Source organism: Pan paniscus, chromosome 5, assembly GCF_029289425.2.
Source record: "Pan paniscus chromosome 5, NHGRI_mPanPan1-v2.0_pri, whole genome shotgun sequence".
Lineage (NCBI taxonomy): Eukaryota > Metazoa > Chordata > Mammalia > Primates > Hominidae > Pan > Pan paniscus.
Genome location: NC_073254.2, coordinates 15,701,243 through 15,721,288, shown reverse-complemented (window position 1 = coordinate 15,721,288; position 20,046 = coordinate 15,701,243). Strand labels below are relative to the sequence as shown.

At 43.9% G+C, this 20,046-nt stretch overlaps 1 protein-coding gene across 7 annotated transcripts in view; it reads left to right on the top strand.

The window, feature by feature from the left end:
- Positions 1 to 20,046, top strand: part of LOC129397909 (uncharacterized) — a 305,819-nt gene that overhangs the window by 208,893 nt on the left and 76,880 nt on the right. For 3 of the 7 annotated variants that reach the window (XR_010112342.1, XR_010112344.1, XM_055113129.2), the window contains one exon: positions 5,079 to 8,075. The exons of 1 other annotated variant lie outside the window; for it this stretch is intronic. Coding sequence is in view for 3 of the 6 variants with exons in the window: in XM_055113129.2 (XP_054969104.2) it covers positions 5,079 to 5,187 (109 nt within the window). In the remaining 3 variants the exon portion in view is untranslated. Of the gene's footprint in view, positions 1 to 5,078; positions 8,076 to 20,046 lie in introns of those variants that run through there. 3 more of the 7 variants (XR_010112343.1, XM_063605114.1, XM_063605115.1) reach the window with 2 other exon arrangements.

Here is a 20,046-nt window from a genome sequence, read left to right as displayed (position 1 = left end):
GTACGATTACTACAGAAGAGATCTGCCAACAAATGACTTAGAAAAGAACCTCAGGATATCTGTCAGCTCAAAGACATTAGGATTTTAGGCAAACTAAGAGTTTGAATCTTATGCTGGTTGCTTTCATCCAAATCCGAATTTTTGGCATTGTGTTTTAGGGACTGTATCTTCTTCACGTCTGTGTTCTTTGAACCACTTAGCAGAGGGTCCTGGCCGTTATAGGTGCTCTAGGCATACATTTGTTTAAATCCACCTGGTTTAATTTCATTCCATTTTATGGCAATTAAATATAGGTCTGAGTTTTGTTTGTTAAAATGATTAGGTTTTTTTTTCAAGTGTGATTAATTGGTATGAGTCAGCAGCTATTTAAACTCTTACTAAACAGATACATAAGAAACGAGGGATACTGTTTTCTTCCACAAAAGAACATTTATTTCAGCTGGAATTACAGTGACTTGAATGCAGAATGAATCCCGTGGCTCACTTCCTAGACTATTTGCCAAAGAAGATGTTGCCCTGGCCATGATCAAGCTGACACAAACGGTGGCCTTTTGCAGGGAGAACCGCCCTGGAGGCCTGTGTCTGTGGCACTGGTAGCTTCTCTCTGCAGGCAAAGACCCCATGGTTTAGTTCTTCATCACAGTGAGAATTCATCTTCCACCTTGAGTGGAACAGAATGTCAAGGAGTGCATGAAACCCTAGGTTTGAATTGATGAACCACAGGTCTCAATTTTCTCTTTTCCAAAGATAATGACTTCAAAGAACCAAAGACTACGATGACAATGTATTGCAGGATTTTGCATTTCAGAAAGCATGCCTACACAATTACCTTGTTTGCCTCATGCCTTCTTTGCTGGCATGGGCGGGGCAACTATTACTATTAAGAGATGAAAATATGGAAGGTCAGAGAGGTTAAGAGAACAATTCAAGGTCAGGCAACCAGGGATTGAGCCCCTGGAGCCAATGATTTCACACGGACCTCCTCTCTGTGCAGCATTCTTTGCCAGCCATCCTTCCCTTCTGCTAATGGACCAGGGCTAAGACCATCACGATCTAGGTGTGAGGTCATTGGCAGAAGATGCAGGCAAGGACAGGTCTGTGTAGAGAGATTTCCCAGTGTTGGAGGCTTTCCTCGCCTTGCTGTTTCTGTTCTGAAGGACGTTCTGGAGGCTTTGATGCAGTGTGAATGAGGCCTTGTTCACAGTTTATTTTCATTTGTAGATGTGTAATCACCTAAAGTAGTTATGTTATGGCTACCTCAGGAACGCAGGTTGTAGTATCTGAGCTTGTGCATGTTCCCACAGGCAGTCCCAGTGGTCATAAGTCCCAATGCCACATGGAGTTTGTTTATACCCAAATGTAGAGTAATTTCACTTCACTGGAATCCACACCCCCACCTGCTAGAGGCACCTCTCCGGAAGGTGTCCAGACAAAACCAAAGGGCTTGTCGTCTGCTTTCCTGCTGTTTCTAGAATATACTCAGCTCTCAATTAACATAAACCTCATTTGGTTTAGAAAACATCCATTTGGTTTAGAAGTCAGTGTTGTTTTCGAATTGCATCTCTAGCAAATGATTTTTTTTGAGGTCTAATAAGCACTGAATAGATTGTATTAGGTTAAAAGCAATTGATTCCCAATAAATAAATTCTGCCAAGTTATGCTCGGGAGTGTGAAGCAACAGTGTTTATTGGTTCTTATCTACAATCATCAAAACCTGTTCCTCTCCTCTCCTTCCCTCTTTCCCTGCCTTTTTCTTTCCTTCTGTCCTCATACTTGACTTTGCCTACTTGCTATTATGAGGAAAATATTAATTCCCTTTCTAATGTCTATATTCTAGCGTGTCGCCTCATTAAATTCCCCTGGGTGTGCCCTTTTACAATTAGTGCTACCAAGTAAATAAACTTCAAAGGGACGTGTGTACACACACAGACACATGCACTCAGAGACACACACGTTCATTTGCATGCCAAGAAGAGCTCCCATTAAAGTCTATTAGCCCCCAAATGAGGAAATTCAGAGCTCTGAGCTCTGCACTAATTTTATCTCATGGTGTGGAGACAGTTTACAAATAACTCTTAAGGTAAAATGCCATTTTTTCCCCTGTACGTGAAGTTAATATTAATGTTGTGTAAAAGGAATGCGGCTCTGTTTCTTTTTGAGTGGCATTTTCTCATTGTCACTCTCCAACCCTATTCTTAGAGACCCTTAGGTGGTATTGTACGTATTCTTTTGTAGAATAATGAAATGTTTATATTACACAGTCCCATTGTAAGATCAATCCACCCCTGCTGGAGGATTCATAAACATCGTCTGCAGGTGGTCCTGGTGTGTCATCCCCCAGAAGAGGAGCTTTCATTTCAGGAAACAACCTTGCTGAGGTCCCACACAGCCCAGGACACCAGACCCAGTGCTGCAGCCCACGGCTTCCCGAAGCCCAAACAGCACCTGATGGTGTTGTCACCAATCTTGGCTCTGAAACTAGCATGTTTTAAATTCCTGCTTCTCCAAGCCTGCTGGGCATGTGCTCTGTAGCCAAAAAGAGCTGGTAATTACACGTGGCTTCTGAGGAACGAGGGTCCAGGCGCTTATCTGGGAAGGGAGATTGGTCCAGACCTTCAGCCTCTGGGCCCCATTCCTCTTCTCATTCTTCGGCGTAGCAACTTGTTCTTAAAGCAGAGGCTGATTTCTGTCTGCATCTCTCAAGCGGCACCTTTGTTTAGCCACTAAGTTTTCTCAAACTGGAAATCCAAATGACGAAGTATAATTTTATGGTCTCCTATCATATTTGGGTTTTCTAGAAACATTCAAGAGCGTGTTCCTTCTCACTTAGACAATATTACTGTCATCAAGGTGTGTCTTCTCCTAGTTCCAGAACCACTTCCTGAATTTAAAATGCTCTTCTGGACATTTTTTTTTCCAGATAATGGCAAAGAAAATTGAAAAGTCCAAAGAAAGTGGAAAATTGTCAGAGGGCAGTCACCACAATTTTTTTTTCTTCTGTTTTCACATCTGTTCAATCAATATCAGCTCCTGGCCTCAAGGCAGTGTGACCTAGAGGCAAGAGCCCTAGGAAGCTGGGGATCAGAGGACAGCATCTCATGCTGCCTTTAACCAGGGGCACCGTCTCACAGCAAAGCCTTAACCTCTCTGGGTCAGGGAGCTCCTTTTTCAACAAAACAGGTTGGTCTAGATGGGTTCTCCTGTGCTTTCCAACTCTCTACTTTCTATTATTCTGAACTTCATGCCTCATTGTATCTGTGCGCCTCTGGTAGAGTTGGCAGAAACCCAAGCATATGTTATTGGCTTAGAGAAAGCAAACATTTCTGGGTCTGTGAAATCATAGGCTTTGCTTGACGAAGCTTCGAGGTGTGCGGGCTCTCTTAGTGCAGCGCAACAAGCCATCAGCCGGCAGAAAGCTATTTCTGTAGCGGAGTGTTAAAAGACTGGTATTCTTCAGTGAAGAATAATCTGCTGAGGGCAATGTGTTTTTATTCCCTCTGGGATTTATCTGTCAACGGGCAGATGGGAGAAGAAGCAATAAACTATGAGCTTGCATATGTCAAGGCTTTGATTCTAGGGGGTGACTTCCAGGCCCTGTTTGAGTAGGATACATTGTCAGGGAAGAAAATTTTGGACTCTCACTGTTACTTCCTGATCTCAGAACACAAAGCCTAGTTTTTGCTGAGTCTTTGAGGAAACTCCATGAGCACTCGGCTTCTCTCTCGTATTTTCTGAAACCAGAAGTAGAGAGAAAGAGGCAGCTGAGCCCTACAGAACCAACCAACTGTGGAGACCAGCAGTGAACCCAGCGTGTTTGTGATTGGTTTATGAATCTTATACGCTGTTCTCTTTGGGATACCTATTTCTCCTGGGTCTTTACGTGGTCCTGGATCAAGAACCACCTTTTAACAACTCCCTTCAGACCCTGCACTCCTGTGCATTCAGAGGCCTCCTTGGCTTAGCGTGGTGGCGACCCCAGGGTCCAGGTGATTCTGTTGAAGATCTGAGACCAGAGCTTGCTTCTTCCTGCCACCCAGTTTGATTGGACCTTCTCCAGACTTCCGGGTGCATTTCCAGAGCATTTACACAAGGAATTATGTAGGGGTCGTTGTGACAATGGTTGTTTGTGGCTTCTTTGTATAAACCTTCTGTATAGAAATTCCAGTTGATCAAACAGATAAACGGAGAGGTGATCAGTCACATTGCTAGATGACTTTTCTCCACCTAGGAAAGGATTCTTTATATATTTAAATAGGAACTCCTGTCCCCATTTCTTCCTGGCTCTGCCTTGCTCTTGTCCTGACTGGTCCAGACATTTTCTGGCATCCAGGGCATCAGGGAGGCTGTAAGTTTGTGTTTGATGGTGGCTGTCCTTCTTCAAACTGCTGGCTGGAAGGCAGTGGTCCCTGCTGGGTCCCAGAGAGCTAGGAGTGCAGCTTGGAGAAGTCGGCTCTCTCATCGTGAGTCTTCCAGAAGAGAATAGTAGAGGACAGCAAGGACAAAGGGCGTGACCAGGAGACACATGGCTTGGGGGAAAGAGCACTGGCATGTGCATCCGGAGGCTGGACATGAATCTGCTTCTGCCACCAGCTCTCAGGGCAACTGTAGGCTAATGAGGTCACCTCTAGGGGCTTTCTGTTTCTTCCCCCGTGAACTGAATACCGAATGATTTCTAAGGCAACTCTCAGCACAAATATATTATGATGCTTTAGCGTGAGAGAGGTGGGATTTGATGTGGGGAGGGCAGAGCTGAAACAAGCATTTGAAACTGACACTTCGGGCCGTGGTCGTTTAGAGATCTATTAGAAGGGAAGACAGACATCTTTAGAAGTAGATATCAATGAAGGGGAACTCTACTTGATCTGTTAAACATCATGAATGTCCATCTGGCCCAGTACTGGATCTTGAGGTTTTTGAGGGCAGGGACTCAGCCTGGCTTACTCACTGCTAGGTCACTACCACTAAGAACTGCACCTGACATGATACCCTCAATAAACAATTATTAAATGAATGACTGAGATGACAGTGGTTGCTGTTGCTTCTGCTGTCAAACACAGACTCCATTTCCTGTTTTCCAGGGTCCTGCCTACCCATCTGAGGACATGTCTGCCCATCACCCATGTGCATTCTGTCACAGTGGGACCTGTGTGTGTTCCCTGCTCATTGTCATTTCCATGGTTTTGCTGATTCTATGCGATTCTTCCAGGCCACTCCAAGTTCCACCTCTTCCACGAAGCCCTCCTTGATTGCTGGGCCCTGGTTGAACTCCTTATTAGTAACACCCAGGTTAGTCCTACTTAATTCTTACCTGCAGCCAAAGTGGACTTAGCATCTCCTTGCATGCCTGGTAAAGTCAAGGTTTTCAGCCAGGGCCTGTGTATAAAGCAGAAGCAGCACAGAGTCTGGTTTGAAGCTTAGTGCTTGGGTTCAGACAGTTGTGGGTTACAATCCCTTCTACACATGTTCTCTGTGGAAACCATTTGGTTCTCTGTGCTTGGAACTCGCCTGCAACGGGGCAAAGCCATCTCACCTAGACTGTCGTTATGAAGATCGAATTAGGTCATTCTGAGAGGCATTTATGCGCCCTCCCTGAGTAACAATCCATGAAAAGTGGGCGTCATTGCTGTAGCTCAAGGAAGAAATATGAAATTTGATTATATCCTTATTCACGGCATTGGGTCACCAACTCAGCACTTTTTATGAAAGGAGCATCTGACCTGGCAAAGGCTGTGTCATCTTATTATCTCAGAAAGACAAATTTACGGGGTCAGACGATGGATGGCTTGTAGATTTCTCAATGGGCTGGAAGGAAGGAGAGAAAAAGAGAGACAGGAGAGAGTACACATTTAATTCTATTTCCCCCAGGGTGATATTTCCTTCCTCCCCTTCCAGGGTTCTCAAAAAGGCATTCTAGGAAGTCCTGTAAAATACATGCTCATAAAAATCTCATAATTTCCAGAAATTGTTGAGAATTTAAAACTCGGTTGGGAGTTTGCTGTTTCAGCCTGAGACACCGGGGTCACGTTTCAGTGCTTGCAGTCTTGAGACAGTACCAGGCATCTGGGATGAAGCTGGGGAAAGAAGATGTGGGGGCCCTGCTGACCTGCTCCTTCTCTCGAAAGACGCTTACCGGCTGCTGGTGTGTCACAGGGCTTTAGGATTTGGAAAAACAGAGGGATTTAAAAGAAGATAGAATGGTCAGAATTTCGAGAACCGTGTGCTGAAGTGCCATCTTTAGGGTACTCATAACACGACCCTACAACATTAGAGGTGCTGGAATCATGGAAGAGGCATCTGGACTCTGTAATGTCCTTCCCCCTGGAAAGTCTGCTCCAGAAGTGGGAGATTGGGAGCTGTCAACATATGAGCCATCTTTTGCTCTGTTCAAGATGGTAGGGGCATTCTCAACATGCCCCTCACTCTGATTCTGCCTCACTTTTATTTTAGAATTTTCCACTGCCTTTTCTGGAATGTGCTTTTTCAACCCTCAAAATCTGTAGAGAAGAAATAAGCAGAAACCGAAATGGCTTTCTGGTGTTCTCCATGCTCTCAGCTTACTGGAAAATCGAGCCACAGGCTCGAGGCTGGACTTTAAGGGAGAGCACTGCAATCATAGTGCTATGGCCTTGGCTTCCTTTCTCATCACCCAGGTACAGTCCTGCAGTCCTCAGAGGATGCCAGTCCCACACAGGGGGATCCTTCTCCATAGGAAAACCGAGGAACAACACAGGTTCGAGGTGCACAGTGGCTAAGCACACTCAGTCCTCAAGATCTTTCCTCTCAAATGCTAATGCTACCTTCAGATGGGCTGCTGCCTGCTACCATTTCAACATCGAGTCCTTTAAGATGCCATCAGAGAGAGAGGGGAAGCAAGAGGCCAAGAAAAATGAAAGGTAAACACAAGACCAGTGGAATGAGTGGGGAGATCTGTCTGTCTGTCTGTTTGTTTGTTTGTTTGTTTGAAGTGTCTTCTGCTTGACTGCAGTTACTGTTCTTCAAGTGAGGGTGAAGCGCTTCTCTTCTCCTCTCTGATAGCTCCGCAGCTCTCTAAGTAAACTCTGACAAACGCGTCGCAGCAGCGAGTGGAAACATGTCTGAGACGCTGCAGCATAGCCCGGCTGGTTCTGTTCTTAGCAGTATTTGCTAAGTTCCATCCATTAGAATGTTTTTAAACAATGGGACGCATGTCATCTTGATTTGACAGGATAATCCTGAGTTTGTAGAATTTCATCACAGTGTGTGAAACTGGTTTTTAACTTCACTATACTGGCCCTCAGCGGTGGAGTCAACTGGGCACTGAATAGAAAAATCTCCCTCCTCCGTGTTGTCCCCAGCCCACCACATTTCGCCCTAAGCTCTGCCCTGCACCAACACCAGCCTTCTTCTGGAGTTTGGCAGCTGTGGCAACTGCTGGCTGTCTCTCAACCACTTCACAATATGTATCAATGTATTCTACAAATCATTGTATTTGCCAAGCATTCTACTACTACACAGTTCTGATTCAACTGACCTGTATCTTAGAGGTCAATATATTTTCTTTTTTCCTTAGCTTGGCTAGGACTCCATAGGAAACAGCTATTTGAGTGATGATATATAGGAGAAGGATAGTACTGTATTTAACTGTCTGTTAATATCAGAGAAGATGAATATTTTTCACCTCCCTGTACATAGCTATGCATAAGCTTGGTATTCATTTATGAACAATGTAGCATTTTCAAAGGCACAACTGATTTACTTACATTAAGTCAATATAAATAAATTATGTTAGTAGATTGCGAATTTTGAAAGTTGTAATCAACATCAAAAATGAAATGTCTTGGTTGTCCAACTTAAATTATATAATGCAATTTCAACACAGTAAAAAAAAAAAAAATCACCTAGCATAATAGTGAGAGTTTGAATCATTATTAGTTAGATTCTTGTTTGTATTAATTAAGAATTTCACAGACATTGTTTGTAAGTGAAAAAGATATTTTAAATAAATATTTAGAACAATTTTTGTTTTGTGATCCTTCATGCTGCCTGTTGAATGAGTTAAGCAAAAAAGAATTACAAATGGTTTAAACAGAAAAGGATTGGCAAATAAATAAACTAGAGTTGTGCTGGAGAAAAGTGCAAAACCCTTGACTCATTTTAAAGATATTTTAAATAAAATATTAGTGATCATTTAAATTAATAAACAGTTCTAAGTTTAAAAAAATCAGGAAAACTTTAATTACATTGAAAATTACCAAGGTGTCCTGTGTTCTACCAAAGTTTAGAAAATTCTATTTACAATTAGATGACCTTGGAGATTGAGATTAAAAAGGTGAGTTAGTTCCCAGTCCATATTTAACATTTTTTTTTGTACAGAATCTCATTATTATTTTCTCCCTTAGAAAAAAATGAAGCTAAGTTATGCTATGTTTAGGACAGATATGACTCTGTTTTGGTAGGTAATGGATGTCAGGAATGATTTTCTAATGGCTAGTACAATGTTTTGGGGTTTTTTATTTTTTAATATTATTTTGTAATTGACAAATAACAATTGTACAACAGCACAATGTTTGGTTGTGATTTCTACTACTGTCAAATGTTGTCTTCTGGTGACTAGACCTTTCGCTTTTTGACTGTGTTTAAGCTGGAAGCCCTAAAGCCACTGCAGGGTCAAGCGTCCCCAATGCAGTGATCGTCATGGGGCCGTCACTACCCACTGAAAGCTGGGAGAGGACAGCCCTGGCGGGGTCAAGCCCCCCCAATGCAGTGATGGTCACAGGGCCATCACTACCCACTGAAAGCTGGGAGAGGACAGCCCTGGTGGGGTCAAGCCCCCCCGATGCAGTGATGGTCACGGGGCCGTCACTACCCACCAAAAGCTGGGAGAAGACAGCCCTGGCGGGGTCAAGGAGCTTGCAGTGTCCCATCCACCCTCCTGGAGAGATGCCTGAGACCCGGTTTTACCTATGAGTCTGGCCTCAGGACAGGAAAGATGGGGACACGCACAGCTGAGGCAAGAGCCATGACGGGGCATCTGCTGTCAGCCACATCCACCCCAGAGGGAAGCATGCCCTTACCCCAGAGGTGAGGACACGGAGATCCAGAGGCGGCGCTGGTGCCCTTCACTGGGGCCACACCACAGGGCCTTTCCTTCCTTTGTCAACCTTGCTCTGTGGGCCAGGGGAGCTCACTCAACCTCACTCTCTTTAAACCCTTCATGCCAACCCAGAATCTGGCTCTGCTCATCCTTGCTACGCTAGAGTGGGCTTTACTGTTACTCAGAGGCTGATAAAAATACTTGAGAAGAGTCACTTCCAGCATGACAGAAGGAGGAGGCTGACAAATCATCTTACCTAAAAGCAACTATTATGCCGGACAAAAGTGTCAAAATAATCCTTATGGCACTCCTGAAAATGGCCAAGTCTCTGGCTCAGCTCTGGCACTGAAGGTGGTCAGCCCAGACGAGGCAGGCACTGCGGAGGGGCTTACTGATTCTGAGTGTGGCCGGTGAAAGTGGTGGTCCTGGGGGCAAGCAGACAGGGAAGGTGGCAGCTCCACCACCTGGGGCCGTGGTCAGTCACATTCAGGCAAGCAGCAGGCTGACGGGCCCTTCCTTCCTGCCTGCCTTCCTTCCTTCCTTTTTTCTTTCCTTCCTTGTTTCCTTCCTTCCTTCCTTTTTTCCCTCCTTCCTTCCTTCCTTCCTTCCTCCCTTCCTTCCTTCCTCCTTTCTTCCTTCCTCCCTCCCTTTACATTACAGGAGTTAAGAGTAAACCATACTCCGGGCAACCATCACCCCAAAAGGGAGACAACCAGACCTTCTGTGCCTCCCAGTGAAAGTCCACATTCAACACCACCTACGAAGGATTCTTACCAAAGACACCGAAACTGAACTCAGGCAACCCTCCAGACATAACTACCAATTTGCAGAAAATAAAAGGGATAGAAGAACACAAAGATGCTATCAGCAAAATTCAGACAGGACAAGCAATATTTTCTTCAAGAAGAAGAAGAAAATTGAGGGAGTCTGGAAGAGACGTAGAGTAAACCAGTAGAGTGAGACACTTAAGGGATGCATGAGTTCAGAGCAAAGTGTAGACCTCGTTGGGATCCCAGTTCAGGCAAGCAAATCTTAAAATGTTCATGAGACTGTTGGAGGAAGGCAAACACAGATAGCATAGGTGCTGACATTAAAGAAATCTTAATTTTCTGTGTGTGGTGACGGTATTGCGGTTATTTTTAAAAGGGAGTCGTCCATGCCTTTTGATGTTGTATATTTTTTTAATTACAGATTAACATGATTTTCCAAATGTGCTTCAAAATAATTCACGGAAGTAAGTGAGCTCAGGAATACAAAATAATAAATTTAGCTACAAGGCGTGTATTGTTGAAGGCAGGCGATGGGCATGTGCAAATTTTTAATATAATTCTCTGCACTTTTGTTCCTGTTAGGAACTTTCCATAATAGAAATTAAAAGAAGAAATGAGGTAGGACAACTGGAATAAGCAGAAGACAAGGGTGGACCCACAGCCTGTCCTCCACAGATTCTGCAGGGCCAGGGCGAGCGTCAGTGCCCTCAGTGCCTGCTCTGAGGGTGGCGCAGCTGGCTTCACTGCCTTCCTGTCTGGCTTCATTGCCTTCCTGTCTGGCTTCACTGCCTTCCTGTCTGGCTTCACTGCCTTCCTGTCTGAGTGCAGCAAGAGGTGGAGGGAGGACTGGGGCGCACCTTCTGCAGGGGACAATGTTTTGGACACAGCAGTCGTGCAGAGCCCAGTGGGCCGTGTGGGGACAGAGGAGTGTGGGTGTCAAAAAAGGAGACCACCTTTCCATTCTCTTGGGATCCTTCTTCACTGGAAGATTTGGGGGCAATGTGCACCGCCTAACCTCCCTCCACTTTCATGTCCTCATGGAGAAAAGGGTTCCTTCCCACATTCACAGGTTTGTGGTGGTGATCACGGTGGTTTAATGCACTAGTTTGCTTTCCTGATAGGAGGACATAACGGTAGAAGGTGAGAAGGGCAATTCTACCATTTGGTAAGAAAAAATGAGGAAAGGGGGCAACAGAGGCAGTTGTATGAAAAATCAGAACTACTAAATAATCCACAGCCAATTTGCTGTGGTATCCAACTGCTATCTCCAAGACAAGCACCCAAAAGCCACCAGGAGGCCAAACCCCTGATTTGCTTTCATTGGAATTTTTTTTTTTTTTTTTTTTGAGACAGAGTCTCCCTCTGTCGCCCAGGCTGGAGTGCAGTGGTGTGATCTTGGCTCACTGCAACCTCTGCCTCCCGAGTTCAAGTGATTCTCCTGCCTCAGCCTCCCAAGTAGCTGGGATTACAGGTGTGTGCCACCACGCCTGGCTAAATTTTTGTATTTGTAGTAGAGACAGGGTTTCACCATGTTGGTTGGCCAGGCTGGTCTCAAACTCCTGACCCCAGGTGATCTGTCTGCCTCGGCCTCCCAAAGTGCTGGGATTACAGGCGTGAGCCACCTTGCCCAGCCTTTCATTAGAATTTTTCTAAGAACTGACATTACTTTCAGGTCTTCCGTAATCAAAACTAAAATAACTTTTAGAATAAGGGCAAATTGCCTCCAGTAGGGCCTGGATGAGATGATGGAATGGGGTAGGGAAAGAAGAGAGAAGCTGGGCCTCCAGGAGACCCTCGGCTCAGGACTGAGGAGTGTCAGGCCCCAGTGTGTGTGTGGTGTGTGTGCCAGGGTGTGGAGGGTTGCGTATGTGAGGGTGGGGATTGCAGGTACAGTGTGTGTTCTATGTGTGTCGCATATGCAGGTGTTGCATGTGTGTGTTGGGTTGTTTGTGAGAATTGGGTGTGGGTGCATGTTGGGTGTGTGGAGGGGTTACTTTTGGGTGCTGTGTGCTTGTTGGGTGTGTGTAGGATTGTTTTGGATGGTGTGTGTGTGAAAAATTTCTCTCTTTAAACTCAGACTTTGAAGCCTGGAGGTTTTGCTCATAGGTCCCTGGGATTCTAGGGCAATAAGGAGAAAGGGTATTTTCTTAGGAGAAGCCACATCACTGGACTCTTGAATTGCAATCCAGTACAGCCAGATTCTATTAGCCTTTAGGATAGAATGTGAAACTTCTCATTTATCTTAAGCACTGAGCCAAATAGATTTTTAAAAAAGAAAGAAAAAATCAACACAGATGTTCAGAAATGGGTCATGAGACAGGGCCAAATGAGAAGCCTCTCAGATCTTGGGAACTATGAGTCACTTAAAAGGACTCTAGTCCTGGGAGAAATGATACCTACCCTTAAAAAGATTCCCAGTTCACTTTCTGTGGGCTGGAGCATTTTTCAGGCATCCCAGAATTGTTGTTCTTTGTTTTTTGTTTTTTGGGGGACAGAATCTCGCTCTCTCACCCAGGCTGGAGTGCAGTGGTGCAATCTCAGCTCATTGCAACGTCTGCCTCCCAGGTTCAAGAGATTCTCCTGCCTCCTGAATAGCTGGGATTACAGGCGGCTGCCATCACACCTGGCTAATTTTTGTATTTTTAGTAGAGACGGGGTTTCACCATGTTGGCCAGGCTGGTCTCGAACTCCTGACCTCAGGTGATCCTCCCGCCTTGGCCTCCCAAAGGGCTGGGATTACAGCCATGAGCCACCACGCCTAGCCCGAGAATTGTTTTTTTGGCCATAAAATTTCTAAGAAACTATGTGGGGGAAAAACACTTGAATAGAACTTAAATGATAATAATATTTATGATTTATAGTGAGTATTTTAATGCTAAATTGTGTTGATGTGAACAGTTTTTTTTTTTTTAACAACTCATTGATTCATCCATTCATTCACTCGGCAAACATTTCTTTAGCATTTACACTGGGCAGACGGCGTGGCACAGACAGTAAGACACAGCCCATGTCAGGGTCACACTCATAATTCTCTCACCGGACATTTGCTCCCTTCTCTGTGCTAGCTGCCGGGGATGTGGCAGGGATAAGACAAAGTCTGTCTCTGCCCTCATAGAGCTGGCATTCTAGCAGGGAATTCAGACACCAAGTTATTAAGTCCCACGAGGAGAAATCGGGGGGTCAAGGAAGGATTCTTGGAGAAAGTGACAAGCCATCTGCAATCCTGTGGATGTTAGCCAGGCAAAGCAAAGGCTCCTGGGAGGGGAGAGAGAGGGAGGAGGCGATCGTAAATTCAGCAACATCCTGCGGTGGTGCCGAGGTGGCTGTGAGTGGGAGAAGTGGGGTGTGTTTGCAGAACTGAAGGAAGGCTCTTGTGTCTGGACCCCAGAGGTGTTGGGGAGAGTTGGGTGGGAGAGGCTGGGGAGGTAGGTGGAGCAAGGTCAGGCGGAGTGTTGGAGGTCATCTTTTGTATTCCATCTATGCTGTGATCAAAAGGATATGGTGATGTGCTTTTGTTTCAGGCCATCTGGATAAATGGTATGGAAGGACATCCGCAAGTCTACTGTCTCCATAGCACTGGGCAACAAGCCTGCCTTTGGTTGGGCCTCCAGGTCACAGCTCAATGTGGGAGTCATTCTGAAATGAAATGAAATCTCTTAAAGCCTGTGTTTGCATTTTGGGTTGAAAGGGAAGAATCAGCTACTAAAGTACAATGTAAAAAGGAGGAAATATGCCGGGCGTGGTGGCTCATGCCTGTAATCCCAGCACTTTGGGAGGCCAAGGCAGGTGTATCACGAGATCAGGAGTTCGAGACCAGCCTGGCCAACATGATGAAATCCCGTCTCTACTAAAAGTACAAAAAAATTAACTGGGTATAGTGGCGGGTGCCTGTAATCCCAGCTACTCCAGAGGCTGAGGCAGGAGAATCACTTGAACTCAGGAGGCGGAGGTTGCAGTGAGCCGAAATAGTGCTACTGCACTCCAGCCTGGTGGCAACAAGACTCTGTCTCAAAAAAAAAAAAAAAAAAAAGGAGGAAATACTGTTTGTGGTTTTGTTGTGTTGGTCATGATGGTAGTCATCGTTAGTGGACAACATTAGTGGTTTCATATGTTATCTAGTGAATTATAACAGCACGTGGCTAATAGTGTTCATTTTTCATTCATTACAAACAATTTCTGCATCTGAAATAGAATGAACCTGACTACAGGTTTTTATTGAATCTTGCAGGACTTGACTGTGTGGGTTATACAATACATGAACCTAGTCCTGCATGTGTGTGCATAGATGTGGGATCCATTTTGGATTGCAGAGGGTGTGCAAACTGCTTCTTAATTCTCAAAGGGGTTAGAAAGGCTCAAGTGCATTTAAAAAATATACAGGCATACCTTATTTTACTGCAGTTCGCTTTATTGTGCTTTGCAGATATTGCGGGTTTTTTCACACTATTGTGTTTTTAAGCATAATGCTATTACACACTTAAAGGACTACAGTATAGCATAAACATAACTCTTATATGCACTGGGAAACCCCAAAATTTGTGTGACTTGCTTTATTGCAATATTTGCTTTATTGTGATGGTCTAGAACTGAACCCACAATATCTCCAAGGTGTGCTTGTAATAGAATTATAGGCCTTTGCATTGAAAAAGACATTCTGTGGCCATGCTGTATTAGGCAATAAACTCAAAGGGCAGTAAACTCCAGTCATAAATAAGGAAGTGTCACGCCACTTATGTCAGCAGTTGTGCATAAAAGGGAATCTTCTACTCAAATCCAGCTCTGACTGGATTTACTGGAGGCTCTGAGCATCTGGTAGGCATTTGATCTTGACCCATGGGAGGGTTCTGTGGACTTCAGAGTTTCTCTCCAAAGTCTTATGCCCATACACATGCCCTGTCTCCTGTAAGCATTTGGTTCATACTGCATTTAGTATGTATATGTAAATGTGTATTAAGTATGTTTATTCATACAAAATATAAACGACTTCACATATTAGGCTCTATGTGTATCTTTTTCAGAGAGGTCTCCTGGCTTTGCTGGCTCTTTATAACCAAATAACCACAGAGGCAGCAAACACCTTGACCTGGCAGATGGTCCTATGCCATTACTGTATGTCTGAGCTCACAAAGGCCCTGGGATCAGCTCTGGAACCAGCCTCTACCTTTCCCCAGACCAGGGAAAAGGGGAAAGGTTAGAAACTTACACATTGTAAAGATATACCTGGCCGGGCACAGTGGCTCATACCTGTAATCCCAGCACTTTGGGAGGCTGAGGCGGGCGGATCACAAGGTCAGGAGTTTGAGACCAGTCTGGCCAACATGGTGAAACCCCATCTCTACTAAAAATACGAAAAATTAGCCGGGCGTGATGGCAGGCTCCTGTAATCCCAGCTACTCTGGAGGTTGTGGCAGGAGAATTGGTTGAACCCGGGAGGCGGAGGTTGCGGTGAGCCACAACCACGCCACTGCACTCCAACCTGGGCAACAGAGCGAGACTCCATCTCAAAAAAAAAAAAAAAAAAAAAAGATACACTAAGGAGTGGAAATTAAAAATGTTTTGTACAGATTTGAGCACTTACAGTCCAAGACAACCAGTTGCCTAAAATCTGGGTGTTGCAGATAGAAATACTCTAAAGGGTTAGGATGGTTTCTGTGGGTAACTCCTGAGCCTATGTTTCTAAGGAGATGATCTGTTGATTGTTAATGAGTCCTGTGAGTGCTTTTAAAAAGAAAAATGGCATCGTATTTGAGAGATCTAGACTAAAACTAATTGGCACACACTTCAGGAAATATGACAGAAGAAAAGGCTTTTAATTTTTCTTTATTTTCTCATTATTGAAAAGGTCACTGATCAGTTGAGTACAGATGAAAGGTTCTTAGAGTAGATCAATGACCTGTTGTTAGTGAAATTCTTGGGGTCTGAATCTTAGCTATTTAGAGTTTTACATTATCATCTCTAAATGTTTTGTCTATTATAATAATAACCGGCTGGGCGCGGTGGCTCACGCCTGTAATCCCAGCACTTTGGGAGGCCGAGGCTGGCGGATCACGAGGTCAGGAGATCGAGACCATCCTGGCTAACACGGTGAAACCCTGTCTCTACTAAAAACACAAAAAAATTAGCCGGGCCTGGTGGTGGGCGCCTGTAGTCCCAGCTACTCGGGAGTCTGAGGCAGGAGAATGGCGTGAACCCGGGAGGCAGTGCTTGCAGTGAGCTGAGATGGAGCAACTGGACTCCAGCCTGGGTGACAGAGGGAGACTCCATCTCAAAAAAATAAATAAATAAATAAATAAAATAATAATAATAAATAACTAACAGAGTTTGTAGAACTTTTGATATACATTATTTCATATGATAAATAGAGTTTAAAGTCAAAAGTAACCAGAGAAGTCTTTTAACTTGTACCTAAAACAATTTTGATACCCTATTGTGTTTATGGCAATTTCCTTTATTAATGTCTTCACTCTTTCTTGGGAATCACTACTGCAAAATAGTTAAAAGAATATCTCTAGTTTCACTAAGTAAAAAACCAACAAACCAACTGAAAAATTGTCAAAGGGTAGAATAGCTTATTTATAAAATATGATAAACAAGCTCTAAATGTATGAGAAGGTGTTCAACCTCATTCATAATAAGGTAAATGTGAATTCAATGAGAAATCTTTTATCACCTATAAAATGGGCAAAAATTCAAAGTGTGACGGCACATTCTGCAGATGAGGCCATAAGAATAAATAGATGTTTACACAATCTGCAGGAAAATGTGCTAATTGAAGGGAAATCCAGGAATGTTACGAAATCATAAAAGCTGAAAAATCAAGAATCTTTCAGCCTGGAAGTACCACCTCTGGAAATTTACCCAACAGATACACTTACACATAGGAAAAGATGAACATCAAGATTATTCATGACTGTACTGTGTGAGTAGACAAGAACTGAAAGCGTCCATCAATCCTGAACTGGTTAAATCATGACACAGTCATATGACAGAATATGCAGCATAAAAGAATGAGAAGGATTTTTATCCTGCTATGGAAAGAGCTATGAGATATACAAATAACAGAGAAAAAAAGGTGTGTAGAGCATACTACATTTTGTGGAAGGAAGGTAGAAGAAACAAAAAGCATATATTTGCATGTGCTTGCATTTTCATTAAAACCTCCAAAGGTATATTCCAGAAACTACTAAAAGTTGTCAACTGCGTATTAGAGTTGGGGTCAGGAGTGGGCAAAGAGAAAACAGGCAGGACCAGAGCAGAAGCAAGACTCCTCACAGCATGCCTTCTAGAGTTTTTTTTAAACCAGGTGATGTGTTACCTATGTTGAAAAGAAACTAAAGTCATTCAAAAATAAAAATGTGGGCTCCAGAATGAGCTTTCCTGGGTTCAGATCGAGTCCCTGTCACTTAGCGGATGTGTGGCCTCTTAGGCATCTTATGCCTCTTGTCATTTATTTCCTAATCTTCGAAATGGGAATAATAATAGCACCTAAATTACGAATTTGGAATTCAAAGAGGATAGCACTTGAACAGTATTTACAAGGGTGCCTGGCCCCTATTAAGCGTGTAATATAGGTTTGCCATCATTATTTCTAAGCCAGTGATTCACTGGGAGAGGCGACACATTGGATTTGAGGAGAAGTGCATTCTAAGAATATTAGCATTTAGAACACCAGTTATTAGGTTAGAAAAAAATTAGAAATGAGTTTTATTAAGCAGAATAAATCTTGATCTTGAGAATTAAACTTGAAGTATGATTTTAAGAGGAGGTATGTAAATATATTTTTCATTCAGAGTAAAACTACAGTGCTTAAGACAAAGTGAGCAGTTACCGGATGAAGCTTTGCTAGCTAAAAGGCCTGGGGCTTGCTTAAACAACAGTAATAATACTATCTTTTGTTTTCACATTACTCTGTATCATCTTTTATTGTATATCATCTTACATGTACACACTGTCTCATTTACTTTCCTTAAGATATTCTACCCAGCTGTGCGAGTTGGCATTTTAAGTGCTTATTGGCAAATATGACAGTAAAATGAGAACAAGTCAGGGAAAGAAGTTTCCAATCTCTGTTTGTACAACCTTAAGCCAATCTCCACCACCTCAACGGGCGGTGTCCCTGCAGATGGTACAGAAGTAGAGATGGCAATAAATCTAAAAGCTGAGTCAGCACTATATAAGGAACATTCATTTAGCAATTCAGGATCTGCTTATTTCAATTTGATCTTGTACTGTGCCAAACACTGATGAAACCACGATGAGTAGAATATGGTCTGTACCTTCAGTAGCTCAGAGAGGGACTGGTGTGTCCACAGGTTACCATGGTGAGAAGCTCAGAACTGCAGTGCAGATGTGTGGGAGGTACAGGGGTGGAGGAGGGAGGGTAAGGGTTTCACAGGTCAGCAAGACACTTGTTTGGTTCAGGTGAAAGATTTCCACCTTGGCAGGAAAGGAGCAAAGACTTTGGAATGTAGCTTTGAATCACTTTTGGGGCTTTATTAATTTTTGTGAGACTCAACTTCTTCATCTGTTAGATGGGCTGATAATTCAACTTTCAGAGAGGTTATGCAAATCAGAAATAATGTATAGGTAAAGCAGCTAGAACCGAGCCTGGTATACAGCAGATACTCAATGGATGGTAGCAGTAATGATGACTAGCCACTGGAATATAGGGTCCTTAGGGATGGGGATTTTTTTTTTTTGAGACGGAGTCTCCCTCTGTCTCCCAGGCTGGAGTGCAGTGGCACAATCTCAGCTCACGGCAACCTCCGCCTCCTGGGTTCAAGAGATTCTCCTGTCTCAGCCTCCTGAGTAACTGGGATTACAGGTGCCCGCCACCACACACGGCTAATTTTTTGTATTTTTAGTAGAAACGGGGTTTTGCCATGTTAGCCAGGTTGGTCGTGAGCTCCCGATCTCAGGTGGTCAGCCCGCCTCGGCTTCCCAAAGTGCTGGGATTACAGGCATGAGCCACCACGCTTGGCCGAGGATGGGGATTTATTTGCTGGTTTTATTCACTTTTATATGCCTCAATGTTTCTAGAACAATGGCATTTAGTAAACATATGTTAAAATAAAAGGATGATGGAAGGAGACAATAGCAGAGAAAACAGCACATGTAAAGGAAATGCCCGCTTAGTCTGGAGGTAGCAGGGAAGTCACGTGGTTGGGCACACACCTGTGCGTGTGTGCGCATGGGCTGGCACTCGTCGGGAGAGAGGCAAGGGCGGGGCAGCGAGGAGGTGCCTCTAAAGAAATTTGAACAGCAGGTCCTGCCATGAAGTTGATCTGATATTTTAAGAGACATCATCCATAACATCACTTTTTATAATCCCCAAATACTTGCTTCTGGAAGGAGAGAAGATCTGACAGGAGGTATTGGGATTTGGTTCTGTGATCTAAAAGAGCCGTAAATCTTAGGTTCTTTTTAACTAGTGCAGCCCAGGATATAAACACTGTAACTGTATTTGGATTTAAGTTCCGCCTCTTCCTGTGAAGCAAGGAGCTGCTTTGCAGGGAAGTATGAAATGCACACAGGCAATCTGCATGTTCGGCGTTTTCAAGGTTCAGAGTTACCTGATAAACCAAAATACCTCAGGCCTCAGCTTCCTCAAGCTGCTAAACTCTGCCTGCCACAGCAAGTGTGGACAAGGTGATTTGAAGCCCCCTTTAACCAGGTCCCAAATGACCTAGGACATTTGGATGTGGAGGGTTGATCCTGAGTCTAGCTTTGACTAAACTTAGAAGAGAGAGACTGAAGGTAAGAAAAGTTAAGTTGTTCCTGCTTTTACAAACGCTTCTCAGGAAAGCCCTCTGGTTCCAGAAATGCTGTGGATAAGTAATCTGAAACCTCTCCAAATCCAGATATCTCTAAGCGCTAGGAAAATGTTAGCAAACATCCTTTTAAAACAATAACAGTTAATATATAGTGAGCACTTATTAGATACTATACTGAATACTTTATGTGCTTTATTTTGCTTAATTCTCCATGGGCCAACAAGCAGAACTATTCAAAAAATGATCCGGAGATCTCGGTCTACATGATCTAGGAAATGAGCTGGCTGGAACTGGAGTTTCCCCTCTCCTGGAAGGAGGGTGTGCACCTAAACTCAGTTTCCCACAGGACCAGCCGCAAACATTCCCCAAGAGGAGTGCTGCCCCTCTCCCCAGGACCCATGTTCCCCGGGTGCCAGGCAGCTGGCCTTAG